The sequence below is a fragment of the Arachis ipaensis genome, chromosome B10 (genome assembly GCF_059453495.1).
Source record: "Arachis ipaensis isolate K30076 ecotype BB chromosome B10, ASM5945349v1, whole genome shotgun sequence".
Lineage (NCBI taxonomy): Eukaryota > Viridiplantae > Streptophyta > Magnoliopsida > Fabales > Fabaceae > Arachis > Arachis ipaensis.
In genome coordinates this window covers 115,885,069-115,903,215 of record NC_142435.1, presented here as the reverse complement: position 1 = coordinate 115,903,215, position 18,147 = coordinate 115,885,069, and the positions used below count along the sequence as shown (strand labels likewise).

The 18,147-nt window shown below is 29.5% G+C and overlaps 1 protein-coding gene across 2 annotated transcripts; it reads right to left on the bottom strand.

Moving 5' to 3' along the window:
• Positions 1-6,271: 6,271 nt before the first annotated feature.
• On the bottom strand, positions 6,272-11,387 carry LOC107624314 (WAT1-related protein At5g64700). Of its 2 annotated transcripts, none has more exons than XM_016326810.3 (7): positions 10,890-11,387; positions 10,731-10,793; positions 10,548-10,664; positions 8,018-8,267; positions 7,759-7,917; positions 7,488-7,639; positions 6,272-6,519 (listed from the first exon to the last, which is right to left on the bottom strand). In XM_016326810.3, exons 1-7 carry the CDS (start codon positions 11,060-11,062, stop codon positions 6,411-6,413), a joined length of 1,023 nt encoding a protein of 340 aa, XP_016182296.1. In that variant the 5' UTR covers positions 11,063-11,387; the 3' UTR covers positions 6,272-6,410. The 2 variants fall into 2 exon arrangements, with proteins under 2 accessions (XP_016182296.1, XP_016182297.1); XM_016326811.3 differs by having other exon boundaries at positions 6,272-6,490; positions 10,890-11,223.
• Between the last annotated feature and the right edge of the window lie 6,760 nt (positions 11,388-18,147).

The window sequence follows — 18,147 nt, the reverse complement described above, 5'->3', positions numbered from 1 at the left end:
ATATAGGCAGTGAAATTTGGGTGGATGTGGAAGGTTGCTTCTATCATGGGCATATCATCGTATCCCGAGCCATTAGCCCTTTAGTTTTGATCAGTGACAATTTCCGTTGATGGAGAGGTAATGACATGCATTTAGGATTTATATTTTTCATCATGCAAGTTAGTGTAAACTACTATTTATTGTTGTGTGAATTTTAATATTGCAATGTATGACAGGTGGGTGGGTCACGAGCCGTGCAATGACACTGCGAAACCAGACTTCGATCTTGGAGACAGGTTCTGAACAACATCAGCATTTATCAGGTATGTGATAAGTGTTAACACAAAAGTATGTCAAACGGATTTTGACTTGTGTTTGTAACACACAGCTACCCTTACACCACGCATTTGATCTGCGTCCATCTCAGCAATATCTACAGTGGTACTTCCGGTGGACACATGTTCTATTGCTTGGTCAAGGGGACCAGGTTGACGCCATGGTTGGGCATGTACCTGACGATCTGCCAGTTGACTTTCCCCCCCCCCCCCCCACCGAAGTTGCATCAGCCAGAGGATGGTGACCTCCCTCAGGTGCAACCACGAGGAGGGGAACGTGGTAGAGGGCATGGGAGGCGAGGGGCCGGTGTAGGTAGGTACATCTGCATTGCAGATAACTACCTAGGAAGCTCGTTATACGATGCTTTCCAATCAACATATATCTTCGCAATCACTCTTTACTTTGTAAGCCAAACTTTTCTGTAAGATGCCTTGTAACCAAAATGATTCTCAACTGCTCCTTGGAGAACTCTTATGTTGATCGTAGGATCTGCCTTCACCATAGAGAATATGTGTTTAGCTACCACTTTCGAATTCAACCTTCCATAGTCCTGACCTTGTTGTTTGCATGCAAGAATAGGGACCACTGTATCTCCTAACTTCCTATTTCTCTTGTTTTTGATGATATGCAATGTGTATGTTCTATTGACATCCCGATCCAACCTGAGTGCAGTGTACATCATACTTCAACTGGTCACTCTCTAATATCTTATACTCCACAGTCCTCCTAATGTTATACATCTTTACCGCCGTCACGGCTTCTTCTTTGTTGTCAAACTGTTGTCCAATCTCAAACTCACACGTTGGATCATCCTCGAGCCCTCCTTGACTAAAGAACCAATCTAAATTCATTGCATCAAGGTTCAACGTGGAATAGTGAGCCGGATGATCATACAGTTTGGAAATAGCAGGCTGAGTTAGGAAATTTGTGACACTATAAAGTTGTTTAACTCTTCAACTTCCTCCTCAGGTTCTTCATCATCGAACACAGGATGAGCTTGGTAATGATCCATCATTAGGTCTCCAACTATAGAACCGACATGACTTTCATGATCTACTTCCAACAGACCATCATTATAATCATCAGGATTTGACTCCTCTTGACTCTCCTGGGATGACATGTTCAAATCAACTATCAACCTTCTAGTGTTTGTTCTAATTGTCGTAGATGATGCATTCTCACCACCCACTTCCGACGAAGTCATTCCACACATATCAACGAAAAACACAAATAACTCCAGCAGATGGACGTTTGGAAAACGATTATGCCAACCTTTGATTAGTCCTATGTCTTCGTCATCACGTATTCGATACCTTGGTCAAATGAAAAATTGTTAAAAGCCATGTTTACATATTAAAATAATATAAAAAAATTTTGACTAAAAATAAGAAAAAATAAAATACCTTTTGTAAATTAAAATGCCATCCGCTTCCATCGGATATCTATAATAAATTTTTTTCACTCTCTTCATGTGTTGACCAATGACATGTACTATAAAATTTTTCAACGTCACCACCTCTCTCACTTCATTCGGTAAGTATACAAAGGTTGGTTTGCATAAATAAATACAATAAATCTATCTTGATCAAATGCAATTTCACCATTATAATAAATTAATAATAATAGTATTCCAGATATGATAGGGACCAGAGACGGTTCTACATGGGAGAATATAGGGCAAGTGCCCTATTGAAATTTTATGAAGTTCCATGTATTATATGGAACAAAAATTTGTTTGCCCCATTTAATAAATAAATTTTACCCCATTTTAATTTTTTTAAAACTATTTCTGTCTTTATAATGTATAGAAAAAAATTTCACTATCTTATAATAATATTATATTGATTATTTAATAAAAATAATTAAATAATAATAAAAAATTAAAAAACAAGTTAGTAATTTAAATTTAAATACCAAAAGCGTTACTCTTTTATGTTCTCTAAAATTTTATTTCTCTTCTCTTGTTGTTCGTTTTTTATTTTCTATTTTCTTGTAAGACTCCTTAATTTCATTCTTTAATTTTTTTATTTAATTAAATATTTATTTTTATCTTTTTATATTTTTTAATTCATTCAATTATTTTGCATTTTATTTTGTAGTTATGTTATTCTATATTTTTTTATTACATGGTTAATAGTTATTGAATAATAAGAACAATAATTTAAATTTTAAAATATAGTAATATTAACTAGTAATAAATAACAATTGAAAAATAAAAGTTAAGATCTAAATACACGAATATCTATTGGTGTTTTTTTTTTTGAAGTTAGCTCTAGTTTTGCTGGTAATAATGACATCAACTGAAAAAAATTAGTTATAAATATTATAAAGAGTCGATTTTGTAATCTTATGAGAGATAAATTTTTAAATAATTATTCAATGACATATATAAAAAAATAGACATTTAATTATATTGACAATAAAAGAATTATTCAATTTTTTTAATATTAAAATTTAAAAGAAAAGTAAAGTATCATTTTTGTCCCCAACGTTTGAGGTAAATCTCGAAGTTGTCCCTAACGTTTCAATCGCCCTATTTAAGTCCCTAACGTTTCAAAACTGACTCAATGTTGTCCTGTCGTTAGGAATCCGTTAACAAAATTGACGGCGGGACAAAATTGAGACGATTTTGAAACGTTAGGGACTTAAATAGGACGAAAACGTTGGGGACAAAAATGATACATAGAAATAAATTTTAATTTTATCCTTCAATAATATCAATTTTTACTATACATAGTATTCAATTATTTTTTAACCACATCTAAGTAAATTACACTTAATCATATTACTTTCATTTTAAATAAATTAATTTTTTTTTATAATTTTACTCTTAAAGATTTTTAGTTATCATGAAATGTTTGTAGAATAACTAGTATATAAACTTGAAGAAAAGAAAAAAATAATATATATACAATAAAATATAAATTATACCTTTTGTCTCTAATGTATCAAAATTCTTTAAAATTATAAAAAAATAAATTTATTTAAAATGAAAGTAATGTGATTAAGTGTAATTTATTTAGATGTAATTAAAAAATAATTGAATACTATGTACAGTAAAAAATTAATATTATTGAAAGATAAAATTAAATTAAAATTTATTTTTATGTATCGTTTTTGTCCCTAACGTTTTCGTCTTATTTATGTCCCTAACGTTTCAAAATCATCTCAATTTTGTCCCGCCGTCAATTCTGTTAACGGATCCCTAACGGCAGAACAACATTGAGTCTATTTTGAAACGTTAGGGACTTAAATAGGACGATTGAAATGTTAGGCACAACTTTGGAACTTACCCCAAATGTTGGGGACAAAAACGATACTTTACTCTTAAAAGAATAAAATTCTAAGTTATATGTTATTATTTAAATTACTATACAAGTATTTTAATTTATTAGTTAAATAACTATAAGACTAATTATATTTTATAATAATAAATATAATTATAAAATTATTATCATATTATATATATTTTGCCCCTACTGATAAAATTTTCTGGATCCGTCACTGATTGGGACTATAAGAACGAAAAGTATAAATGAGAAAAAAAATGAATGTAGATGTGAATGAAGAGAACTTGGTGTATGTAGATTTATATTATGCGTTGGGAAAAGTTCGCCGCTGGTATGAGCGAAATTCATGAAGTTCGCCAATGTAGTGGGCGAACTCTATAAAAATAATGAAGTTTTTCATTAAAGTAAGCGAACTTCATAATAATAATAGGCAAGTTCGTTATTGTAGTAAGCAAACTTTCTTCAAACTAAAAAAAATATATTTTAAAAAATAAAGATAAAATTATTTGTTTTGAAAAATAAATATTTTTTTAATTTATTTCAAAAAAGCTTTCCAATATGTGTATACCGAAGGCAAGAAGTAGCACATAAAGGGACCCCTGAGGACTCGTGCATTATTTTTGGTCACTACGCTACTCACACACCCACACTTTGAGGGGTTTTTTTAAACCCTATCCCAGCTGGGGTTTGAATTTAGTGCAGTTTGATTAAGAAGCAATGTCATTGACTCATTGCCACTTGGTCTAGGCCTCTACTGCAGGACTTGTGCATTTTTAACATCTTCGATCTTTAATGGAGCTGTAGGGACAAACCAAGAGTAGATTTTATTAAAATTTGATCCTCCATCTTAGCCAACTTTTATGGGCTTCGGCCCAATCCTTCAGCGGGCCTCTGTCCGAAATGGTCCTCATCTATTTTAATTTAAAAGGAATCAATTAACACTGTGATGAGTAATGACATAAACTTCTTCCTCTTATATTTTAGAGAAATTGATTGAAATTGAAATTATTGTGTGTTAAAAATATACAAAATGTCATTTTTACCCGTTAAATATTGGTATAAAAGAGAAATTGGAGTCTTAGAAACGAGAAGAGATATGATGGTGGTTTGGCCATTGGCGATGAGATGACAGTTATTGGTGATGGTGGAAGATATTGTGGTAAATAAAGAATCAAAATATAAAATCAAATCGTTATATCAAATTGTAAATTAAATAATCAATTCTTATTTTATATATACGATTTTAAACATAATAATTCATTTCAAATTGAATCAAATTAATTTTTAAAATATTTTATTCCAAACACACTCTTAAAATTTAAATCTCATTAATTAGATTATATTGCTTTTAATATATATGCCTTAGGGATTTTTTTTTTTTTTCTCTTAACTATAAGTAGACCACGATGGTTCTTCATGGTTTCCAAAATTGAAAGTAGTGATTACATAAAGCCAACTAGTACATCATCAATTATTGGTCTATTCTTTCAGGTACACCACAACCAGAACAAAAATCTTCTGTGAATAGCTATTGGATTTTATCAATTCGGAAATATTAGATAAACAAATAAAAACAGCTAGAAATGATTTTATTTAATATTTATTAATTGTTGCTAAAGTTAATAAATGTCAAATAAAATAAAGTTTAGCTATTTTTGATTAATTATTTTTTTAACTAAACATTTCCGTTATCCATTAAATTCGTCTTTTAAAAATTATAATTAATCATGTTTATTTTTCCGTCACTCTATTAATATTTTATGTCAATGATTGATGACGCGAAATTTTAACTCACAGCATATACACAGTATCTATCAAATCCACTTAGATGCAGATAAAGATATATTTATGAAAATCTATTAATTTAATCTCTAAATTGTATTGGTATTAAAATTTATGTAATTAAAAAAAATTAAATTAATAAATTTTTATAAACATATCTAGTTAATATTCAATTAGATATGTCAAGTATCATATATACTATCAATTAACCTTTTACTTTTACATCATTAATGTTAACAAAATTATTAATAAATTGATAAAAGAACAAACGCAATTAATTTGTAATTTTTGAAGTACTAATTTAATTGATAACTTTTTTTGAAAACAAATATGAAATTCAAAAATGACAATTTTTTATAAATTTATTTGATTATTAATCTGACCAGTATTTATGCATCACTTCTTTCCTTATAAAAAAAATTCCTACCTCCTTTATTGCCTTCTTTATTTAGTAAGCCATTAGCATGTTCTGATTCTTTTATTGAAAATTAAAAAAAAATAGCCAAAATTATGTATCCAAATTTTTTGTCTTTGTATTTTTAGAAAATGTTTTAAAAACACTTTTAAAAGATATTATAAAAAAAAATTATTGAATAAAAAATATAGTTGTGTTCAAATTTTCAACACATTAAATATATCGATAATACATTAAAAGAGACAAAATTTTCTATTTTAATTTTTTTAACTACTACTCTTAAAACACTCTTTAACTAATTTTACAATTAATATATCTTTACTACCCGCTAGTGCATCAATACCGTTAACAACTTGCTAGAAATGCTAAACTAATATGGCACCTGGCTAAAAGTTTAACCGTAGTGGAAATAATTGATCCATGATTTTAGGCAAAATCATATCATGTTAGTCAACTACTGTTGCCAAAATTTTTGCAACATTCCAAACTATATTGCCTTCTTCACAACTACTATATATATTATATTTGTGACAATTTATCTTTTGCCAAAAGAAGAAATAGCAAAAATCACAATCATATGTGGGGCTAGCTGACCTAGCTCACTCCAATTAAACCGATGTTTGCTCCAAGTCTTGTGAGGCTTTGGGCATTTGCTCCCTGCTTTTTCCCCACAGCACACTGTACAGTCCTACAACCAATGCCAACCCTCCTAAAAGGCTGTTCACATTTTTTTTGTATTGTATGTATAGATTAGTATATAATTAATATAAAATGTTTAGTTTATCATCAAAGTGTATATAGAGAATATAAATATTAGTATAAAAATATAATTTTACGCTAAAAATCAATTATTAAATCAATAGTTATATATTTATGTATATAATATAAATTATTTAATTTAAATTTAATATATATTTTATATTTTAACATATATTCTATATAAATGACTGATTTGATATTTAATTTTATGTATATATAACATAATAAAAAAAATTACTAAGTGAACAAATTATTTTCATAACAAATTCAATCTTTTTTTTCTTATGCCTCTCAATTAGTTTTTATTGTGCCAATAAACTATTAGGCCTATGATCCACGAATACGGACACGGGCACAAAATACGACATGATACGAAATATGTGGACACACAAATTTAAAATTTTTATAAATTACGGGAATATGGCATATATATAAAATATAAAGTATTTTTTAGATAAATTATAATGAATATTTTGGTGTTTTATCGATATTGAAATATAAATTAAATTTTTAATTATTTTTAATATTTTTTTTAATTATATAAAGTATTTAAAAAATTTTTTTATTTTAAATCTTAATAATATATACTATTTCTAAACTCATTTCAAAAATAGATGTCAAGAATAAGACTAGATACGCTGACACATAATGATATTTAGATATGTCCAAATGTGTCGAAAACAAATTTTTTTATTTTTTATTAAGACACGGTTAAACACAGAAGACACGTGTGTTAGACGAGTGTCATGTTCGAAATGTGTTCGACACGCAAACACGATAAATAAAAAAAATTGTCTGTACTTTATAGTATTAGATTAACTTAATTAAACTTAGTTAACAAAATAATTTATTTATATAGCATAATCTCAGTTGAAATATCACAACTCAATCAATATGTTAGTAGAATAATAAAGCTAATTAATTACCTCCCCAAAGTGGTTATCTCGCCCAAGATAATTGCAGAGGCGAAGATTGTGATAATGAGGTTAAGTGGTGTTGACATTGCTAGAAACACAGGTCCTTTCTTTTCTATAACCCATGTCTGCAAGTAATATGTGACACCGGTCACCATAACCCCCTGTTATTTACAATCAGTCATGAGTTTATAGACTACAAAAACTGAGGTTTGTTAATAAATAATTAACAATGTACATTAATCAATATAGGTATATATTAAGGTTGAGAGGATTAACATACACAGTATACTACGGATAGGAGCCTGAGATTCCAACCCAGTTTCCATTCGTCGATGTTCCTTTCTACGGCCAAGGCAATGACAAAAGATTGAATTGAACTTAAGAAACACTGAAGAGTTGTGAAAAGAAGCTTGGAAGGATAACCTTTTATGACAAAAGCCTACAGGTTAATTAATCAACACGAAATTAAAATTAAATAACATGTTAGCTAGGTAATAATTAATTAAGGACCAAAACATAAATTAAGATTAAGATTATACCTGTAGCACAAGCCACATCCCCCAAAAGGTATTGGAGAGGAGCATGAAGAAGCAGCCCTTTATCCATGTATGAGATTGAGCATGACCTTGGTGTTGTTGGGTTTTATGGTAATTTAGAATGTGATAGTGGCTTAGAAATTCCAAATGAGGACCCTTGTAAAAGGCAAGAATTGCTGCACCAACCAAGCATGCACCAATGCCTATCAGCTTAGCAATCCCCGCTGCTGTCTTTATTTTCAAGCTTTCAATCCTTAAAACATAAAATAAACTTAATTAACTTGGAGTAACAATGTATATATGATTAATATATAAGACCTATAAAGAAATGTTAAACACACACTCTTCCAGTTAATATATTGTCAAGATTAGAGGAGCTAAATAATACTTAAAGTAGTGTATACTTTTAGGAGGTAGTAGATGTTGAACAATAGAATCTGATTATAGGAGGGTATATAGGAGAATAGTCACCTCTGTTATTTATTTTCTATATGGCTGGGAATAAAATGTCTGGAAGGGAAAAATGGGCGTTTCTCAAAGGAAACGGTTGCTTCACGTGAATGCCACATAGCAATAGCATGTAGCTGTAAAAGCTCCAATGCTAGAATTGAAGAACAAACTAAGGGTCCAAATGCGAACGCATCATGCTCGTTAAATTAAACCATTTAGTTGTTTCCCCAATCAGGAACATATATAACAATAATATACTCTATATATAATGGACAATATATATATATATAGTAAGGAGATCTTTATTTAAAATTGTCTGATTTAATTTGTTATCCATAATTTTATATATTTATTATATTTAATATTATTATTTATTTCAAGAGTAATAATTATGAATGCAAGATAAAATAATTTTTAATGAATTTTATCTTTTTTTTTTCAAATATTTTTTATATACGATGTTGCATTGTGCTCCATAATTAGAGTGAGGAAGCTAAGCCCCCATGCAGAACAAAGAAAATATTTTATTAACACTCGAATTATTATGTTTGATAAATAATAATAGTGATGATACTCATGAATTCATTATTATTTCTGAATTTCAGTGAGATTTTATTATGATTATTAAGATTAGAGTTGATGGCAATAGGCCAACATGTAGTACACCCGCTTTTAGATGTTATCACTTGCAGTCCCAGGTAGAAGAATCTCCCAGTAAGCATCGGCATCTGTACGTTGCTACGTCTTGTCCTCTCTCATCTGGAAAGTGATTTTAAATCTTTCTTTTGTAATTTCTTTTCTTTTTGGTACAACCTTCAACCTAATTTGCAATATTTGAATTTCAGACCTAAACCTGTAGCGGCTAGATATAACAAGGCTAGGATCTTAACCAACCATTAATACTTAATTAGGTTTATTGGAGAAGAAACGAGAGCTGGACCAGCCCACAAAAATCCCACTTTGATTTTGCACTTAGCATGGCTAATTTTTTTTTTTTGTTACTAACTATTTTCGATTATTTATTCACAAATCACTCATTATCTTAAAATTATTTACCTAGCTAGAACATCAATATTTAGTATTAGATATTCTAGTTATATCTCTGTCCCATAAGTATAAAGATAAAAGAATCAAATAGATCTCACCTTAATCAATTTATATTCCGACAATTTCTGTAGACACCGAAGAATTCATATAATATGTATTTAACCTCTGATGTATGCATATATATCTCTGAAAAAAGTTACAAACAGTACCTTTTATCTTTCACTTAACTAAAAGACGTAGGAATCGTCAATTTAATCAAATTTACTAAAGGTAGTGTTACGTTGGAAATACGAATGGCATATCTAATTTAAAATGTCTTCTTTTCTAAGTGCCTTATCTTCACACCCTTTGCCCTCTTTCTTTCTTTCTTTCTTTCTTTTTTCAACTGTTGTCATTTTCCTTCATATTTACACTCAGAAATGCGTCTATATCTACGTGTACTACACTACTATTTATGTATATAACTGATGATCAACCTTCTAGTTTCTACTACGTCAAAATGCTATATATATATATATATATATATATATAAATTTAAGATATTCGTGGTTTATTTATTTAAATGAAATATAGTGTATGGTATAGATCTCTCTAGCTAGATACCCTAAAGAATAAAATATGAAGGCAGTACTTTTAGGATTCGCTAGCTGCGAGTGTTATTCACAACTCATAAGGAATATGAACCAACAAAACCTGAAAAACTGGACTGGATCGAGCTGGTGATGTCCAAGTATTTAAGTACAACTCATGTTTTTGCTTGATCCTCTTTTGAGGATATTTATATGACCCTAAAGCGACAAAGTTGACAAACTGATAAATTAGAGTTAAATCACTCTTAAAAACAAAGTAGTGAAGCTCACACAGGAATTATAAAGTTAATGGTCATATATAATTAAAGTCGGATTATTTGAGTTCATTACTTAAAGACAAAAAAAAAAAAAAAAAGTTTTCCATTTTGAAGTGTATTTTTGTATTTCCATGACAGAGGACAGAATTTAAAGACAAGTTATGGTAGGTAAAATTAAATATGTGGTACCCGAGTAAGAGCGCCAAGAAGAAGGTGATAACTGGAAGACAGTTTGTGGTAGCAGCAGCCAACGTTGCTGACGTGTATATAAGACCAATACCATATACATCCAAGCTCAAAGTAATGCTGCAAATTATTAAAAATTAAATATAATTAAGTGTAAATCTGGAACATATATGAACTCATACGTACCCACAGAATGAAAGGAGGAAGATCTTGCAGAAGGTGACGAAAGGCAAAGGCGGCGCAGTTTTCCTACACAATTATATATTAGTGGAACAAGTTTCACATTATTATTATTATAGAATTAATCTGAAAATGAATTAAATGATATGAAAATCAAATTAATACCATTCGAAGAAGAGAGCAAAAGGGATGAGAAAAAGGGTTGCAATGGCCTGTCTGTAAAAGACAAAGACGAAATTGTTCATGCCATGATCGAATGCTGCTTTTGATAGAAGGAACATGGCAGCATATATGGCTTGTATTACAAACACAACCGCATAGGCTCTCTGTCGTTTCATTACTACTGTACTCTACTCTCTCTTTCTTTCTTTCTCTCTTTCTTTCTTTCTTTTATTTCTGAGGTGATGAGTGATCGATGATGAGACTCATCACATCTATCTCACACTTCACACATAGTAACAAACAAGACATTAATGTAATTAAGTGATATAATAAGGGCAGGGGGACGTGTGTGGTTTTCATTATATATATATAAACGTAACCTTTGCTCTCATCTCTACTTCTTTCGAATTGGGACCCACCACATCCCTCCCATCTATTTCTTCACTCTACTGCTCTCTGTTTTAGCAAAATTCTTTCCTGGCTTCATGCATTCATTCCCACAGGTTTCTTTTTGCAACTTGTCCTCCTCTCATCAAATTTAATACCATAATATTGATGTTTTTGATACTATATACTATATTTTCATCACGTGTTTTTTCTGAATTTAAAAACAAAATTTTGCTAAGCTCATTAAAATTTATTATTTTTTATTATTATTTAGTTATTAACTCAATTTTTTTAGTTTAATTTTTTTAGTCTAGTAATCTAACAACATATTTTATCTTATATTTTTAAATATTAATAACTAACTAATAACTAAAAATAATAAATTCAAATAATTTTGAATATTTTTTTAAAATGTATTTATTTGATTTTATATCATAAAATAAATTGTATTTTTGGAATTTTGAAGATGGTGAGACATATAATAAATGGAATGAAAACAAAATATAAGGAGTGGATGTGAATTAGAATGAAGAAAATGTGATTTGAATATTTATTTAATTTGGGGAATGATAGGGCCAACATCTTTAATGTAAAAAATATAAAAAAAAATTACCAGTATTGGTTTAAATGTAAAACAAAAATAAAAAATATTAGTTAATATTTTTTAATTATACTATTTATATACTAAAAATAAATTACTAAATTAAATTAATTATTAATATAAAATATATATTAAAATATAAAAAATATTAAAAATAAATTAAACAATATATAAATTTATACACAAATTTATGAGTAATTTACATGAATGAATAGTTTGGAGTTAAAAATTAAGTAAATGTCCTAAACTAATTCTTGTTACATATCCGTTATGAACATATTTATATAAATCAAATTAAATGAATTCAATTTAGTATGTTTGAGTAGTAAATCGAATCAATCTTAATTTACTACTAAGTAAATCAATCTTGATTTAATCAAATTGATTCGATTTATTACTATACAACATATACATAGTAAATTGAATCAATCTAATTCGATTTACTGTCTATACATATTATTGACATTTATTTATTTATTCATCTTTAAAATATTATATTAATTAAAAATATTTTAATTATTTTTTAAATTACATATTGTATAAATATAGTGGATCTTTTTATATTATTGTATAACTATCTGTTATTTCTGACTCTGAAAAAATCCAAGTTTTAACACTTATACTATTTTGGAGGGCCATACTTTACAATAACTTTTTCAACATCAAAAATCTCGATAACGATTTTTTAGATACTAATGAGTCAAACGATGATTTTTAATGAATTTTTAGAAATTGTTTATTATTCCATTTTGAGTTAATAAGTTTGTAAAAATGTAAATTTTTGCAGATTCGATTTACTATGTATATGTTGTAAGTAGTAAATCGAATCAAGTTGATTCGATTTACATATATATGTTTTATTAGTAGTAAATCAAATAAAGTTGATTCGATTTACTACTCAACGTACTAAATCGAATTTATTTGATTCGATTTACATAAAGATGTTTAGAGTAGACATATACAAAAATTAATTTAAAACATCTATGTAATTTCAACTCCAAATTATTTATCCATGTAAATTATCCCAAATTTATTATAGTTAATTTTGTGTGCTCATAAAATTTTTGTTTATTTTCCTAGTTAACTAAAAATAAATGATCTACTAGAGGTGAATGTTAGTGATAATATGTTTAGGAAAGAAAAATGTTTGGGACCCATAATTTGATAGTTTAGGAACTAGCTACAAGTAGCCATAATTTTTTTTTGTTTAATTTTATTTATTTTTATTAATTATTATTAAAATAAATATATCATATTAAATGTTATAAGTACATAATTATAAATGTAAATGTTATATATATAAAATTATAAATATATTAAATTAAATAAAATAATTTTAAATTATTATCCCTCTATCATTATTATTAGAAAATTGTATATGTTCTAATTTATGGCTACGTTTGATTCTGAGAATAGGATAAGATAAAATACTAAAAACAAGACACAAAGAATAGACATACAAAAATTAGTGTTCTTATATTTTATTTAGTGATAAACTAAAAAAATGATGAAAGTTCAATTTATTCTCATTTTTTTCTTTTAAAAAAATATAATAATAAAAAATATAATTATAAAAAATTAACAAAAAAAAAAAAATAAAAGAGCAATGCTACATGACCAGTAAAATTTTGGCTAGCACTTAGCTAGTATATAATTTGCACTCATATTTACTAATATTTTACACACAAGAAGCATATAATTTGCATCTATGTTCACGAGAGTTTTGCACACATAAACTAATACAGTTTGCACCGACGCTTTTTAGAATTTGTATACATAAATTAGTAAAATTTATTTGCTAAAAATAATTTAGTATTTATGCTGGCTAAATTATGACAAAAAAATACTAACAGTTGCTGGTCCTCAAAAATTCTTTAAAATAAAAAATAAATTGTATCATTTGTTAGTGTTTATGTGTTATTTTTATCAAGATGAACATAAAATACACTAATTCAATATTTCTAAATATAATATTTATGTTCATATCTCATCTGTTAAATATAATTTTATGTCTTTGTATACATATCTCAATATTCCGTATCTATAAACAAATGCGACCTAAAAGCACACCATACTCATGCCTAGAGTTAGATATTCGTATAACTGCGACTCAGTTCTTAACCAAATATAAACATGCCATCAAATCTTCAAATCGAAAAAGTAAGAATCTCAATGCAATATCCATACATCTTGATATATGATCATCAACGTTTTGGAGAAACACACATTGTATCCAATCTGATGAGTTCTGCTTTATCCATCTTAATTTAATTTTCTATTAGTTAATGAGGGCATATGCTTAATGCTTTAGTTAACTCTAATTTGAATTTGTCCTCTATATATACTTTCTTCTTCTCCTTTTAATTGTTAAATGAACGCGGGGCATATATATACAACTTGCAAACTGCTGAACATGTATGTGTGGTCATGTGGACCAATTCGTCGTTCTTTCAAGTTAAGTATTCTTCGGGCAAAACCACATCAACTTTTCCAGCTCCTAAATTAATAATTAATCATTATATATTCTCAAATATATTTCTTAAAAAGAAGCCCAAAAAGGGAGAAAAAGAAAAAGGAACATGTGATTTTGCCATGAAATTAGGTTTAGTATGATAAAATTTTTTAAAGAAGTGGAGTTAATATTTAAAATGGTTCCTAAAATTTTAAGACGTGACTCAAACTTAACCATCCGTCTATTTTTATTACGGAAAGATGATGTAACACGATTAAACGACGTTATTTTTCTGTTTACGCTTAAATGATGTCATTTTACTATTCTTTTGTTACACAAATTGTCAATCGAAACCTTCCTTCTTCGTACTCCTCCTCAATTTGATCGGTCAATCCCTATCTCTCTTTCACACCTTGTTACACAAACCTCAATCGATCTTCTTCTTTTTCCTCCTCAATATTTTTTTTAATGTCTGGCAAGGAAACTAAAAAACTAAAGAAGAAAAACAAACTCTTTTTGGAAGAACAAAGCTCAATTCACCATGATCATATAAAAACAGCAACAAATCAACATATTATAATCCAATAAAAGAATAACTAAAAAAAATTTGAAAAACTTACCTGATAATGTAAAGGCAGGTCGCGGGGAGAGAGAGCGAGGGAGACCAAGCACGATAATGCAGAGACTGGCAAGGAGGAGACAGCAGCGACGCAAGCCCCTATCGGATGAGGACGCAACAGTGACAACGACGACAAATGCACAGCGGCACAAGAGCAAGTATACGTGACGATACAGTGAAGGCGAGCCATGGACGGAGGCAATGATGTAGTGCTGAAAATGCCATAAATTTGAGGGTACAATTTGAGTCAATTAAAAATTAGAGGGCTAAATTGAGTCGGGGTCAAATTTCAAGGGTCATTTTAAGTATTAACTCAAAGAAATATTTGTGCTTTTCAAAAGAACAAATTTTTCATTTTGAGTCGGATAAATTAAAAATCTTTGTATTTGTATTTATAGCTTTTAAGAGATAGAGTGCTTTTGAAAGCACCTAAAGTGATCTTTTTAAAAATGATTTATGTTTATCAAAATAAAAAGTTTAATATAATTTTATACATTAATTTATTTTTAAATTTCATTCTTACACTTATATTTATTATAATATTTAAATTTAAAAAATTATTTTATCAAACATAATTATTATTATTTATATTTATTAAAAATTATTTGTAATTTAATTTACTAAACATAAGTCTTACCACTTTTAAAAATTAATTTTTATACAAACAATTTTTTAAAATACAAAAGTGTTACCAAACAAAGTTTTATTACCAAACACGCTAGAATGTCTATAGAAAGAGAACAAAATCGGATCAGAGAATAACTAATTAATAATCTCTTCAGACTTGAAATAGGATCACCTTAATTAATTATGGTAAGCTTTCAAAGTTTTAATTTCTCTCACTAGTTATTCAAGGGTTTGTGGCGGATCTCCTACTCATCCAAAAAATAACTCAAACGGAAGTAGAAATTAGAACATTTTTAATATTAATTCTAATTTTAATTTTATTTTAGATTTTATAAAAATATTTGTAAGACTATATATCATAAATAATAATTTTAAATTTAAAGTAAAATTTATTCTATCAATATTTAGTCTTAGTTTATTTAAAATTTTTATATTATTTTTAATTACTTTATCAACATAATTATACGGATAGTAAAATTTTATTAGTTTTCCATAAAAGTAATATTGTATTTCTAAGATGATATCGATTTCATTTCATATATTAACTCCAATACAAATTTTAATTTTAAATCAATTCATTTCTTAAAAATATCAAAAATAATATTTTAAAATTATTCTATTAAAAATGCTCTTAGTTATTGGTTCTCGATAGACATATAATACATATTGACTCAAAAAAGTTATTCAAGGGTTTTCAACAACTCACGGTTTGGAATTACTCGATTTAAGATCTTGGGAGAACAAAGTTATTAAGATCATTTTTCTAAATTACTGAAATGTAACCAAAGACATATCCCTTGACAAATTTTACGGTAGCTAAAAAGGAAATATTTTTGTCATAAAATTAATTTTTTTAAAATTTTAATTTAATAAAAAAATACACATAAATAATTATATTTCTAACCGTTTTTAATACATTAATATTATAACTTTGTACATAGTGCATCTAGTAATCCATCAATCATTCTTAATTAATAAAATCGTACTAGATAACAAAGCAAGTGTTCTAACAGGACTAAGAATAACAAAAAATAGAAGATTTTAATATAAAACAGAAATTTTTGAAGTTTTCAATACTTTATTGAATACATTGATAATATATTAAAAAATTTATAATTTTTTTACATGAACCCTTTTAACTAATGTTCTTAGAATACTTTTTAACTTAATTATACAAAATGAAATTGACTTTCATACGTTATAATTAGATTCATTTTAAGAATTTTAATATATGTTTCGGTTCGGTCCAACAAGGGCCATGGGTCCACTTGCGGATTCCTAACCCACCGGACATTCCACCCGCGGCTAGAAGTAACCCGCGTGCCACTTTATCTTACAGAGGATCTGGACAGCTTCCAGAAGCTTCTAGACAGACGGGCAAAAGAGAATGGGTCCACCCGAATTCGGAGTATAAATGGGAAGGGACCTACCCCTCTCCAGAAGTACGTTACCCTTTATCCTAATTTGCCACCGCATTGTACGGACTCTAACTTTAGCATCAGAGTGTCCTTACAGGTGGCCCTACCCTCCGACCCACCGACAACTCGCACAACCTTCCTCCTTGCGGAACTCGCACACAGGTCCAGATTTCCCTTCACAACTAGTTGCTCCAGACCCGACTTTATTTGAAGCGCCATTCACCCGAGCAACCGAATATTGGCACCGTCTGTGGAGACCTGGCATGAATATGAAGCTCTTTTCCCATGTAGAAGAGGTACGAGAGGAAGGAGGAGCCCGCCTAAGGAGCAGGGTGAGTTCGGCAACCTCGCAGGAACTTCTGAGGCCCTCGGCTCGTCAAGATGACTCCCACTCCCGATCTCCCGAGAAACACCCATTTGGTAGGACAGGAGGTGATAAATCCAAAATTATGCAAGAGCTCAGACACCGAGTGCAGAACTTGGAAAGGGAGCTGGCAGCAAGGGACTACTACCGTCCCGAGCATAGCAGAGACTCTCATCCAAGCCTGTCTCGTACCTGATCCCCGACCAAGAGGTCAGAAGATTACAGGAGAAGCCCCAAGAGGGACGATGAACGAGAATGTGCCGACACACTATCCCACGCTTACTCCCATGGAGAATCGAAAGGTCGGGGAGAGACGAGGAAAAACAAGGCAAAGAAGCATCAAGATCCCGTTATAATAGGAGCAACCCCTTTCCATCCATCCTTAAGGTTTGGCTGCCGAAAAATTTCGACAAGCCAACAGACATGAGGTATGATGGGACGAAAGATCCCCAGGAACATTCAACGGCCTTCGAGGCCAGAATGAACCTGGAGGTTGTGGGTGACGCTGGCAGATGCCGTGCCTTCCCTGTAACCTTAGCAGGTCTAGCAATATGTTGGTTCAACGCGCTTCTGAAAGAGTCCATTACGGCCTTCACAGATATCGCACAGAGGTTCTTAGCGTAATTCACTACCAGGATAGCCAAGGCCAAACACCCGATTAATTTGCTCGGGGTGACCTAACAGGCAGGCGAGCCGACAAGGAAGTTCCTCGATCAGTTCAATGATGAATGCCTAGAGATTGATGGTCTAACGGACTCGGTGGCAAGTCTATGCTATACAAACGGCTTGTTAA

Bases quoted from the DNA above. Each gene is read 5' to 3' on its own strand.
- LOC107624314 (XM_016326810.3), bottom strand. From the start codon at position 11,062: ATGAAACGACAGAGAGCCTATGCGGTTGTGTTTGTAATACAAGCCATA. The intron at 10,794-10,889 runs GTATTAATTTGA...ATAATTGTGTAG, and splicing joins TTTGCTCTCTTCTTCGAATG to GAAAACTGCGCCGCCTTTGC. The intron at 10,665-10,730 runs GTACGTATGAGT...AATAATTTGCAG, and splicing joins TTCCTCCTTTCATTCTGTGG to CATTACTTTGAGCTTGGATG.